The sequence below is a fragment of the Trachypithecus francoisi genome, unplaced genomic scaffold, assembly GCF_009764315.1.
Source record: "Trachypithecus francoisi isolate TF-2019V2 unplaced genomic scaffold, Tfra_2.0 Lachesis_group1, whole genome shotgun sequence".
In the NCBI taxonomy this organism is placed as follows: domain Eukaryota; kingdom Metazoa; phylum Chordata; class Mammalia; order Primates; family Cercopithecidae; genus Trachypithecus; species Trachypithecus francoisi.
The window spans coordinates 84962276-84976186 of record NW_022681454.1 but is presented as its reverse complement, the minus strand read 5'-3'; the positions used below and the strand labels follow the sequence as shown (position 1 = coordinate 84976186).

Sequence of the window (13911 nt, the reverse complement as noted above, 5' to 3'; positions counted from 1 at the left end):
TTGGACATAAATGTATCCTAGTTAAGAGTTAAATGAGTTAGCTATCATGATACAATGCACTTCATTAGAATAAAAAGTAACTATTATAAAACATATAAGACAAATAATAATGCTATACTTGCATCAAGTTGCAAATCCTTTTAAAATCATGCTCATTTTAAAATGAGTTAATGCACACAGATATCACTAGACTACACATTCATAGCATCCCAGTTTAACTATGGATTGCCAGGAAGAGGAAAAAAATGCAACCAGATCAGACATAACTTCCTGATTTTTTGGATGAAGAACTTAGCAGAAGTAAGATGACTTCAGAGCTGGCCTGCAGGCAACATGTCTGGTCTTAGCCTTTCTCTGGCAGTGGCATTTTCTTACCTCTCCATGCACCACTGGGGAACAGATAACCTTTCCATATAGGCAGAGTCCCCCCAACAGTTGAATAACGGGTAATTCTTTCTATACTACTGACCTTCTGAAGCACTTCTATGCACTTTTACTCATGAGAATGTTTAGAAGTATAGTTACCCCTAGTTCTTGAGCAAAACTCAACATCACAGTCACATTACCAATTAAGGGACAGAAAGGGCCAGTTGTCTCTGGCAATAGTTATACCTCCAGCTCTCTAGGACACTGGAAATCTCATTCTCTGCAATCTATAATTTTCCTAACTTTAATAGCACCATACTGTGGTGACTCTGGTTCTGAAATTGATATAAAGTCTGTGATTGCAGATCAATTTCCACTCAACCATCAGTAACAATAGAGTAAATGAATATGAGTTTGTGTTTTCTAATGACATACTTGGCATTGTCTAATGGCAATGTTGTCTGGTTTTCTGAATGTTGCTACTAAATGTCAGTATCAGTGAAACACCATTATCACTACGTATATAGTCACCTACATTCACAATTAAATTATATTAGGTGAAGTAATTTTTGAAATAAGATTCTAAAAATGTATATATATATGTATATATTTATATATGTATATACTTTTAATAGTAGATAAATGTTCATATGATTTGATATGAATGAATTTTAATTATTCTAAGGTTTAGTTTTCTAATTAAGTAATTTCAATTCATTAATCATTAATGATTGATTACACTGAGAAAATTAAACAACAACATTACTAATGTGAATAACTAGCAACTCATTTGTAGATCAAGTGGTTTGTTTCATTTCCCCCATGAATACATATTCTGACTCTCCAATAAAATTTGAAATGGCACAGAATTTAACAAAAAGATCCATCAAATGATCTACTTTACGTTGGAAGGGCCTCACAATACTCTGTAGTTGTCAATTAATAATGAAGTTTTTTTTTTAAGTAGAATGACATCACTTTTGAATTATAATGTTTCTTTTAAACATAAATAAGAAAAAATGAAACCTTATAAAAGAGATGACATTTTAAAGGCACTAATGAGATTCTGATAGGCAGCAACTCTGATTCATGCTTGTACTTCCAGGACCAGGTACAGTGCCTGACACACAGAAGAAAGATTCTCAATTCACTCTCACTAGATTAATAAATTAAGTCATAATATTTTAACTATGTTCTTTACTGCTATGGAAGAGGGAATTCTACAGAAGAACTCAAGAGTTTATTAAGGAAAGTGACTGATTCTTCATATGTCTTTTGAAAAAGCAGCTACTGCACTTCATTAGTCAGATAAGAATATAGTTTTGAGATTTTGTGTATGATGAAAATAATGCAGCAGAAATTTATGCAGTGCAGAATAAAGCCTCTCCCAGAAAAAGGGAGTTATATACATAAACACACATATAAGCCAAGAGGTCATAATAATGTTTCTCAGTAAAGTATCAAGGGAGAGAAAGACAGTTTTACAAAATTCATTAGGAATTCCACTTCTAAATTAAGCTACCATTAAATAATCTTGTTTGTGTTAATTAACCCATTTTTGAGTCCTATGTTGCATTAAGCAGATGTATACCAACTGATTCTTAATATTTGGTAACCAGGAAAAATACTTCAAAATTATTTTTACCTATCAATTTTTAATCTGAAAGACAATTTACAGCTTCTTTTGGTTTAATGAATAGATTATCCCTAGACTTTCATTCAGAAATTCTAAAATCAAGTTAAACAACAAGGAAAAATTCAAAGATGTGCAGCAATAGGAATAAAACAAAACAGGACTGAATTTAAAATTGTAAGCACACAGAAAAAAATGCTTCTTTTGATTGAGGACAATGACGAAGTTCCTGAAATCCAATCTTTTTGTGGAGTGGGGGTAGGGAAGAAGAGGGCTTTCAAGTAAAGAAGGAATAAATGAATAGAAGAAAAATTCACAGCTGCTTTTGCCAAACTTTGTTATGCCAAAATTGTCAGCTTTGACTTGGCTTGTGTATTATTCCACACTGGTGTTCATACTTTTAATACTTATGCATCAAGCACCTACTACAGGCAAAGACAATAAAATAACATAAAATTGTTTATTCAGTGTGTCAGAAAATAAATGTGAAGAAAACAAAATTAGTGCTAATTACTTAAACAAAAAATGTCTAGCAGCAAACTTCATTTGTTGCTCATAGCTCCTTCTGGGTACAGAAAACTATATTCTCAAGCATGCAATATTTCTGCACTCCATAGATGCAGTATAAGAGATTTTTAAATATTATTTAAATATTTTCAAGTGTGCTTATTTCATTTTCAGAATCGGGACATCCATCACATCACTTATATTTGATGACTTAATAACAATAGCTTGTCGACTAAAAAAAAAAAAAGTCCTTCTTACAACATGATTACATCTTGAATTAATCTCTTCTTTGGTATCAAGGCTTTTCAATTTTTTCTATAATGCCACTTATGTAATGGAAATAAGTCTTTCTCTGCTGCATCTGCTGTGGTTTTCTCAGCATCATGTTTACATAGTATAAAATGATTGACTATCTTAAATAATGTTGGAAGAAATGCCAGTACTGAAGTTATGGTTTCCATGTCAATAAAAGAAGGCTTTGTAGTTAAATAAAGAGGAGATTCTCAAAGAAAATTTGAGAATTGAGAACTGACACCTTTTGCAAGAACAAACAAGATTTCAATTCTTGTACCACAAAAGTAGGATCATCAAAATAATTAGAGGGTTTTGCATTCATATGAGCCACCATTCTTCCATTTTCTTTTGCTTAATACAGTTTATGAGAAGGCACACTATTCAGTGATACATAGTTTTAATCAGGTGAGAGTACTGTATTTCTACTCAACAATGAAGAAAAAGTCAAAAGGTATTCAGAAGGGACAAAGATGAGGGTGCCAGAAAGATCAGTCTCTAAAAAGGTCAGGCAATAGGACACCCTCACACAAGAGAGAGGCTGCTCAGCTCTGTTCATGGATTTATGCTGAACCTATCCAGAATGTCATGTGGGACTAGGGAGATGATTTGACCTTCTGCCTTTTCAATTATTCTGGAAGTATGAATGCATCTTCTTGACATACAAGATATAACCCCTCTGACCTAAAGAAGAGCTAACTTCACAAACCCTTTTCTGAAATGTCCTATGTACATAGAAGGTGCCAGAATGTAGCAATGCAGCTACATTATCTCCATTAATTTAAGAGATAAAAAAGAAATCCTTCCATTAGTTACAGTAGAAGACAATGACACAGACTAAGCTTCTGTGCATGTCATTTTCAACAGGCTGATTGCCACTTTAATAAACAATAGAATCTATCCTTTCCAGTTCATTCTTAGTTGATAAAAAAGCAGCATTTGAGTTTTTAATGTTCTAGCACTTGGAAAAGAAGGTAAATTACAGTCCTAAACTTCAAGGAACTCCTGGTCTAATTTTACACATGTACTAAAACACATTATATTCTGTATTAGCAGTAAAAATAGGTTATAATTGTTTAACATCGTGATTAAATTATAATAATATTTGAGAGATGTTCCTTAAGGAAAATTAGCATGGCTTTTACTTCCATATCTTATTGACAATTGTTGATCATCTCATAATTTGAGGAAAAAAAACTAGACAATTAAGCAGTGCTGCTGAATTTCCCTGATATTATTGACCCAAAACATGTACCTTCATCCCTGTACTTACAACTGCCAAATTTCAGAGGACATGAATGAGCATCCATTGGGAAATCCTCCAAGTGCATTGGGCATTCAGCTTGAACTGTAAGCCTAAAAGTCAAAATTCCACTATTTGTTTAAGTATATTGGTAAGTCAAGAAAAATCACTCGTCGTTACTGTCAACAGACTCGATAGAGGTAGAGTCTTCATCACAGCATTTTATTAGGCTCATTAATATTTAAATAATCTTTTGTTCATTCATGTTTAGGCGATCCCCCAGAAGACACTGACATATACAAATTATTATTATAAATGAAAATAATAATTAAAAATATACTTTAGCCATTTTAATTTCTTAAGAAGTGAAGAAATGACATATTCATTTTAAAGGGCTCTTTCTCATTAAGCTCATGATTAACACTTAAAATCTTAAGGACAAAAAGTACTCTATCATTAAAAGAAAGCTATTGTCTCCATTATCTCATCAACACACATATAGCAAAACTGATCAAAGGATTCAATATTAGTTCAGAGGAGCTCCCTTCAACATATGTGAATTCTGAATTAATACTGTATACTGCATATATATTCACAGTTATACACATAATTCTAGATATAAATACATACACAGATGTATTTCCTAGAAATAACTTTATCAAGTTTAGATTGTTGGATAAATTATAAACACAAATTACGAATGTTAAATATATATGTTTCTGTATCTACATGATTGCAACAAAGAGTAATCATAGAAAATATGATATAATTCAAACTTCCAATTATTCCATTTCATTTAAAGACAAAGTGGATATAGCAGGTACTAAATAAAATTTATAGAGAAATCTGTTATAATGAGCAAAACAAATGTGATCACAATTCGTTATGGCTTAAATTCTAAGAGAATGTTTAAATAGCACCTTAGACAATATATTCCAAAGTTCTATGTGTCCTGTGCCTGCATTTTATTTAAACCCTAAAGTTTTACTCATTGCCTTAGTTCATAGAAATGATCAACATACAAAGTCAACAGGGGCATTGCATCTGAATACATTGCAAGATCCAGAGAGAGAAACAGAGGCAGAAAGACTAAGTAGCACTTCCATTTAGGCAATGAACAATTTAGTGATGAGTCCTCAAGAAATTTTTCTTTGAAGATCAAAAATAGCGTAGGACTATATTGTTGTCCCATTTTAAATAACTTTCATAACTGAAATCTAGCACTTATGAAATAATAACACATCAAATAACTGGAATATGTGTTTCTGTCTCTATATAACGCTGATGTCAAATATCTGTTTTAAATCTTTTATGAAACATTTTAGCTTTAGATTCCACATAATCTTACTAGATTTGTGATTTTTTTCTTACATAATACAAGTAACTTATTTTACAAAATTAATTCATGAATATGCTTAAGATGTAATAGGTTTTAGGATCAACAACTATTCTGCAAGAAAATTTTATTAAAGTTTAAATCATATAAACAATGCTATCGGATACTTTTTGAATTACAAAATGGCAATTTCATATGGTTCAATCTAGTACATGTTTATAGTATCCAATATACTTGTAATTACGCCTTATTAAATAAAGCTTTCTCTCTGAATTTAAAATAGTTATTTTTTCTTTGGAGTAACTTCATAAGGAAAATTAAAATATTAAATTAGCCTGAGCATGGAGGCTCACGCCTGTAATCCCAGCACTTTGGGATGCCAAGGTGGTTGGATCACCTGAGGCCAGGAATTTGGGGCCAGCCTGGCTAACATGGAGAAACACTGTCTCTACTAAAAATACAAAATTTAGCGCGGCATTGTGACACGTGCCTATAATATCAGCTATTTGGGAGGCTGAGACGGGAGAATCACTACAACCCAGGAAGCGGAGGTTGAAGTGGGTCAAGATTGCACCACTGCACTCCAGCTTGGGCGACAGAGAAAGTCTCCGTCTCAATAAATGAATAAATGAATAAATAAATAAAGTCTTACTATGAAATAACAAACATTTTGATGGGATATCTGATAAGATATTAAAACTGTATGTTGATACAAATAAAATTCAAGTCATATTACTAAAACTATTCTTAATAAAAACATGTGAAGAATAACCAAAAACATCAATTCATAATAATAAAGGCAATTCTTAACATTTAAAGAACTAAGATGAGACTCAAACTCATAAATACTATTTTATATAGTTTTTTTAAATCAAAACATTTGCAAAGCATATTATGGGTACTTCAATAATCTGGTAGAAAACACTCAACTTTTGCTAATACCTGGCAGCTAGATTGACTGGTTGTTTAACACATGGAAGTTTCTTAGTATATAAATGCATCAAATCAAATCTAAAAACATACCTCATTGTATACAGCAGAGTCCCATCATCCTGAATTCGAAGTAACTTATTTGGCATTGTCATATTATGAGCTACTGATTTTTTCCCATTGTGAAAAAAGGTATCTGGAGTCCAGATTTTGCTAGCCATTAAATTGTTTAGTCGAAGGATGTTCATAGGACCTTTAAATTTTAAACGTTCATCTTTCCATTTTTGTCGAAAGAAAACATCAATTGTATATTCCTGAAATAAAAAATATAATTTCTTTGAAAATAGTAAATGTTGTACACACAAGACACTATAAATTTCCAACAAAATAATATTCTAATTAATTTAAACAGAGAGCGAGCTATATTGAAAGAAAAACATTTTTAATCAGAAAAATTACTCCTTTGTCTTATCAATACATGTTGCCACATACAATGGGATAAAGTATGTCTGTGTATACTATTAGCTATATATTCCTCTGAAAAGAAAAAAATATCACTTTGGCCTCTTTTAGTTGAACAAGGTCTCAGTCAAACTGCTCCACTGCATCCTGTAGTTTACAACTGCTTGGAGAGGGGATAAGCTTGGGCAAGGTCTGGTTGATTTATTTTAAGTAGCCTATTTCAAGAAAAAATGAGTAGGCAGCTTTCCTAGTAGCAAATAAATAAATAAATAAATAACATTTTTAAAAATTAAAAAGAAAAAAAAACCCACAACACTCAAGCACACTGTCAGATCTGTATGAATCATCATCTCCTGTTGCCAAAGAAACTGTAAATTATCATATTTATTTTTTAATCCTAAAAAATGGTGAGAACATGATAACGTTAGCAAGACTGTCTTAGGAGATAATTTCAATAAAGTTTATTTATGAAATTAGTTATAATACAAGCACTTTACAAGTTTTTAGAATACTTCAATTATGATTATCTTGCAGGGAAACTCCCTCATGTTAAAATGTACTTTAAAATATTGTTACAGACCCAGTAGTGATCAGGTCCTCTATTATTTTTCTCCAAATTTTAACTTAGATGAAACTCTCTTTCTCTCTCTCTCTCCTTACCTCTGTCTCTACCTTTACCCTATCTTTCTTAAGGTAACGTATACATTTTAAATGAGATACACAATGCACGATTGTAAATACTATTTACAATCCACTGGATGTTAATTTTTTTGCCAATATATGTTTGTATAAACATGCTATAAATAATTAAAATGTTCAATTACACACCTGAGATTGGAAGTTCAGAAACTGTCCTTTGAGCACAAAACGATAGTCATTACATATTTGAAAATAAACAATGCAGCGATGCCAATTTTACTAAATTAATGTTTGCAGAAAAGAACAGATTAAAAAGGCCATACACTTATAAAATAGAAAATCATTTGTACAAATCTGAATCAAATACATGAATCCCAGTGATCCCTCAAAACTTGAAACTGTGATGATACTAACAAGTGAAAATCCTAGGTAATGGCATGTGAGAAGGAAATGAACAGAGGTTCTGGGCTGTTAATCCTTAAAGGAATATTCCATAATCTTATCCACACTCACTATCATCTAGTTATCTTTTTTAATGTTTAACTCTAAACATTAAATGAAACTCTAAAATTAAAAAATAATGAACAAAGAGATGAGTCTTTGCACTCTAAGTTTCATGTAGTATTTCTTTTTTAGCTGGGATTCCTCAAATACTAGCCTAACGTGACTACATATGATTCTTGCTTACTTTTCTAGGCAAAATTAATGAATTTTAAAACTTTTTATAAGACTTTAAAATCTATATCATTTCCATAAGATGAGGGTATGTTTTATCTGTTTCAGAAGCTGTTGATACGACAGTCATTTTCTGGAGGTCAACCACACAGGAAATACTTAGAGTTTACAAACAGAAAGTTGCAGGTGATTTTTTTTTTTTTACATTTTTAATGACATATTTTACTAATTTATTTTTGTTTTTAATAACTTCAACTTTTATTTTAGATATGGGGGCATATGTGCAGGTTTGTTACATGAGTATATTTTGTGATGCTGAAGTTTGGGACATTGTCATCCAGAGAGTTAGCATATTACCCAATAGTTAATTTTCCAACCCTTGTCCTCCTCCCTCTCTCCCCGCTCTAGTCCCCAGTGTCTATTGCTGTCATCTTTATGTCCATGAGTACCCAACGTTTAGCTCCCACTTACAAGTGAGAACACGCTTTATTTGGTTTTCTGTTACTGCATCGATTTACTTAGTATAATGGCTTCCAGCTGCATCCATGTTGCTGCAAAGCAATGATTTTGTTCTTTTAAGGCTTCCTAACATCCCATAGTGTGCATGAACCAAATTTTCTTTATCCAATCTGTCACTGATGGGCATCTAAATTAATTCCATGTCTTTTCTATTGTGAATAGTGCTGCAATGAACATATGCATGCATGTGTCTCTTTGGTAAAACGATTCACTTTCTTTTGAGATATATAACCAGTAATGGGATTGCTGGGTTGCATGGTGGGTCTGTTTCAAGTTCTTTGAGAAATCTCCAGACTACTTTCAACAGTGGCTGAACTAATTTACATTCCCAGCAACAACGTGTAAGTATTCACTTTAGTCTGCATCTGTTTGTTTGTTTTTTCTAACATTTTAATAATGGCCATTAAGACTGATAGAAGATAGTATCTCATTGTGGTTTTGATTTCCGTTTCTCTGATGATTGGTGATGTGAAGCATTTTTTCATCTGTTTGTTGGCTGCTTGTATGTCTTCTTTTGAGCTGTGTGTGTTCATGTCTTTTGCCCACTTTTTAATCAGGTTGTTTGCTTTTACTTGTAGAATTATTTGTTTCTTAAAAATTCTTTCCAGAATTATTATTCATCTTTGAGTTCTCACAGTGTCCCAAGGTGTGCCCTGCCAATCTATCTAACGTAGTTTGAGTCTTTTTCTCCCACCCTCACCATGCAAACTCATGTTATGCTCTAGGCAACTGCAACAATCCCCACTCCTTGTCATTCCTCTAATAGAGCAAGTCCTCCACCTGCCTCAGGCCCTTGAACACCTGCAAAAAAAAAACATAACCAGCTCTCTTTGTATTTCCATAGGGCTCTTCATTCTTTCAAGATCATCTATTGCAATTATACATTTGCTTCTCTGCCTCCCAAACAGCTTATAAATCCTCAAGAAAGGAACCATGGCTTTCATTTGTGCTTATTTTCTTTTTGTTTCTCAGACATACAGAAGAGTGTAAAGAATATTACAGGGCCGGGCGCAGTGGCTCAAGCCTGTAATTCCAGCACTTTGGGAGGCCGAGACGGGCGGATCACGAGGTCAGGAGATCGAGACCATCCTGGCTAACACGGTGAAATCCCGTCTCTACTAAAAAAAATACAAAAAAAAAACTAGCCGGGCGAGGTGGCAGGCGCCTGTAGTCCCGGCTACTCGGGAGGCTGAGGCAGGAGAATGGCGTAAACCCGGGAGGCGGAGCTTGCAGTGAGCTGAGATCCGGCCACGGTCACTCCAGCCTGGGCGACAGAGCAAGACTCCGTCTCAAAAAAAAAAAAAAAAAAATTACAAACAACTTGTAACCATCACCTAGCAGAAATGTCATCACAAATATTATTGAAGACCTTCCTCTTCTGTTTATCCCTTCTCAATCACAGTCCCCTTGTCCCCGAGGAAATAAGTATCTTAAGTTTAGTGTATACCATTCCCATACATGTACTTTCACATTTAGTGTGGAGAGAGAGAGAGAGAGAGTCGCATTTTAAACATTGGTATACATGTATATCATACCTTGTATATTTTTCTGATACTTGCATCTTTTAGCTACTTTGCTGAGATTTACTCATGGCAATATATCTAGCCCTCTGATTTATTTTCACTGCTTTATAGCGTTATATTGGAAGACAAACTTCACAATATCATCATCATTTTTCCTTATCCTTTTTTTCTTATTTCACCACATGGTGTAATCATGTGGATTTCTCTGTTAATTAGTAACAAATAATATATGTTCATGTTTGTTAAAAATTCTAGTTTTCTCTTCTATAAATTGTCTGTTCACTTAATCTACTCAGTTTCCTTTTAGGTTGTCTGTCATTTTCTTACAAAGTTATGATAATTATTTATATAGTTTCTATACTAACACTTTCTTAAAGAATATACAACTTAACAAGAATCACACTAAAGATATCCAAAATATCACAAACATATTCCCATGTTTCTTCAATGGATATAAAAGCTCTGCCTTTTACATGAAGGCCTTAAATCCATCTTGTATTATTGTATATGATATGAGATCAAGGTCCAACTTTTTTTTCTAATAATAGAAAACTAGTTTTATTAGCACCATTTATTGACGGTTTATTTTTTCCCTATACATATGCAATGACATTTCTATAATATATACAGTATCCATATGGGTATGGGTCTGTTTCTGATTTCTATTTTGTTTTTATTATGTACCTATCCATAGTTCAATTCTAAAGCCATTATTATAATAATTGTATATAAGGTTTAATTAACAATATTCTCTTTATTGTCCAATTGAAGCTATTTTATAATTTCCATCGTGGCTTTTCTTTTTCTTTACATAGAAAACATTTTTAACTGTGTTTTTATATTTCCAAATGTATTGGCTTCTTTCATTTATATTTCATCATTAATGTTTGATTTTACTGCAGTTGCAATAAGATATCAGGCATTATAAAATAATTTTTTGCAATTCATTGAACATTTAAGAGTTTGTTTGTTGTTGAACCTGACCATTTTCATCTTGTCATGATAATTCAGTTCATTTATGCCTATTGTGATTACTAATATTGGACATGTTTCCAGGCTGTATTGTTTTTAGCAGTGAATTAAAATCATAAGGACAAAAGAGATAACATATTGGACTTTACATGATCAACCAACAAAAATAAAGTAAGAACTCTAGAAAATTAAAAGAAATAATAAAAGAACACACACTAAAGCACACACAAAGTATAAGGAAAGAAAAGTATCAAACTAAAAGAAAATGTAAAAAATATATAGAAATCAACAATATCAAACATTACTAAAAGGTAATAACAGCTTAGAAGTAGAGAGTGTAGAAGGCAGAATGCAATGAGTTGAGGAGTGAACACAGGGTACAAGTGAATGAAGAGTAGAGTTCTCGCCTCCACTCTTGCATTTAAATGCCAGTAAAGGAAATCTAGTTTTACCAGTAAAAACCTAGAGACTAGCTAATACAGGTTAGCTATTGTTGTATTTAACACACACACACACACACACACACACACACACACACACACAAAGAAAATGCAGGTGCTTAAAATAACAACCATTTATTATTAGTTTAGAAGTCATGAAGCTGGAAGTTGGTTGATCTCACCTGAGCTCAAGTTGACCTTAGCTGAGCTTGCTCATAGTTCTCTGCGTTAGGTGGCCATTGGCTGATCTAGGCTGTCACTATGTAGGGCTGCTGGAGCAACTCAGCTCAGCAAGAACTGTCTCTTGTCCTGCCTCACAAACCACTGGGCTAACCTGGCTTTTCTTTCTCTCGACAATGACAGAAGTACAAAAAAACAAACTCCAATGCACAAGCCCGCTCCAAGTTAGTGCTTGTGTGATATGTTTTAACAGCCCAGTGGCTAAAGCAATTTACATAGTTAAATTGATGGATAATTGGTATAGTAGGTAACCCCAACTCTCAGTGAGAAGACACTACAAATTGAGATGGGAAAACATGGCTATAGGAAGGGGCAAAGAACTTGAGCCAATATTTCATCATTGCAACCGAACACACTAGGCCTCTGTAAGAGAAAAGTAAAAGATGTTGGTGAATGAATAAAGAGTTTGAGGTCATCTGAAATTTCAATGAAAGTCACATGAGTCTAATCTCAGGGAGGCAGGTTGGTTATAACTTAGTAAATATGACTATTATCAACTGTATTTACCTAAGAAAAGAGCAAACCTTTAAGTGGAAGCAGGGTAATCAGCTTAGGACAACGGCTTACAAAATAAAGTGTGTATATCCATTTGGGTGCAGGAAGAAAATATTAGAATCTCGATTTTTATATATCACTGTAAATATAAAAAGTAAATGAAACTTTTATAAAAGATAATATATGGAACATATATAAACGTTATTAAGAGTAAGAATGTAAATAAGTAAATTAAGGTCATGTTTATAAGGCATTCTATGGGAAGAGAAGCAGCAACAGGAAATGGGGGAGTGAATGCATTTGTTATCAGTGTAGTGTGATTGTGTCTAGTTAGGTGAATTTACAATACTTACTTTTGATTAAATTAGCTCTAATGAAAATAGGCAATTGGCTTCAGAAGACTACTCATAAAACACCATGGAAGAAAGTAATAATTATACAAACTAAAGTGGAAAACAAGAAAAAGAAATACAACACTCTGTCTAATATGAGCTCTATAGGAGCCAGGTTAAAAAAACAGTAAACAAACTCTAAAAAAACTCCAAAAAATATTTATAATTATCAGTGAGGCTATTTAAAATATGGGTTTACACCCACTGTTTATAGCAATAAGTTTCGTTTTAAGCACATGTTGTAATTTAAAATACTGGTCCATGATAGCATCAGACCATCATTTTAAAAACTAATAATCCAGAACACAAGGAAAAATATCAAAAGTTGATGGATGGATTTTTAAATATGAGCATCATAATTCAGTAACCAATAGTCAATGACATACTTCTTAAAGTTGAATCTATAATAGTTGTAAACGCAAGTATTAATGTGACATAAATTTAGAATCATATCTTTTAATTGCTACAACATAATGTATTTAAGAAAAATATTAAAAACAATAAACTGCACTTAAACATTAATTACTAGAAATATAAAAATTTTAAGTGGGAACAAAAATAAATGTATTTCTTTGATAAATATAATTATTCCTTAAAATAAATATTTATTTTTAAAAGTTCACTTTAGTCCATATTTTATATTTTTATATATTAGTGTAAAATATAGGTATAGATATATAGATACATAAATATAGCTGATTAACTAGTTTTTGTATGTTTTGCTTTCTAGATTAAAAAGACAGGGAAAGAATTCATTTCAATAACATAATGTTCATTGCATAGCCACTAACTACAAGATTTCCAAATAATTTTCATGTGATTCCCTTAAATGCTTGTAAAATGCACACTCTAAGTATTTGAAAAGAATATTCTTGAAAAGTGCATTTAAAATTAACTTCAGATTTTTCATGAGTACATACTAACAGAGTTATTACTTGATTTGTGTTTTATAAGAAAATTACCAAAAAAATTTAAAAAATGGTCTAACTCCTTCATACAAACTTAAAGGCTTAGATTCATGAACTGAGATTCTAAAAGAAATTAATAATAAAAGACTGAATTACACAATGCATTGGAGAATACACATACAACTAAAGTGCAAATTTAATAAGAAACAAAAAATCACAAGGATAGATCAGCTTGCATGTATCCTATGGCTTATACACAGGAGAAGTGAGACTGACTGTTGGGTGACACTAAAGAGTTGAGAAATCCGTACACTCCAAGATTTCAAAAATTCCTAACAGG

General features: G+C 32.3%; 1 protein-coding gene across 4 annotated transcripts in view; it reads right to left on the bottom strand.

Moving 5' to 3' along the window:
• The window catches only part of GABRA2 (gamma-aminobutyric acid type A receptor subunit alpha2), a 158288-nt gene that overhangs the window by 68311 nt on the left and 76066 nt on the right, over window positions 1-13911 (bottom strand). For all 4 annotated transcript variants that reach the window (XM_033214771.1, XM_033214770.1, XM_033214772.1 and 1 more), the window contains 2 exons: window positions 6400-6620; window positions 4071-4153 (listed from right to left, as the gene is read on the bottom strand). In XM_033214771.1, the coding sequence (XP_033070662.1) occupies window positions 4071-4153; window positions 6400-6620 (304 nt within the window). The remainder of the gene's footprint in view (window positions 1-4070; window positions 4154-6399; window positions 6621-13911) is intronic.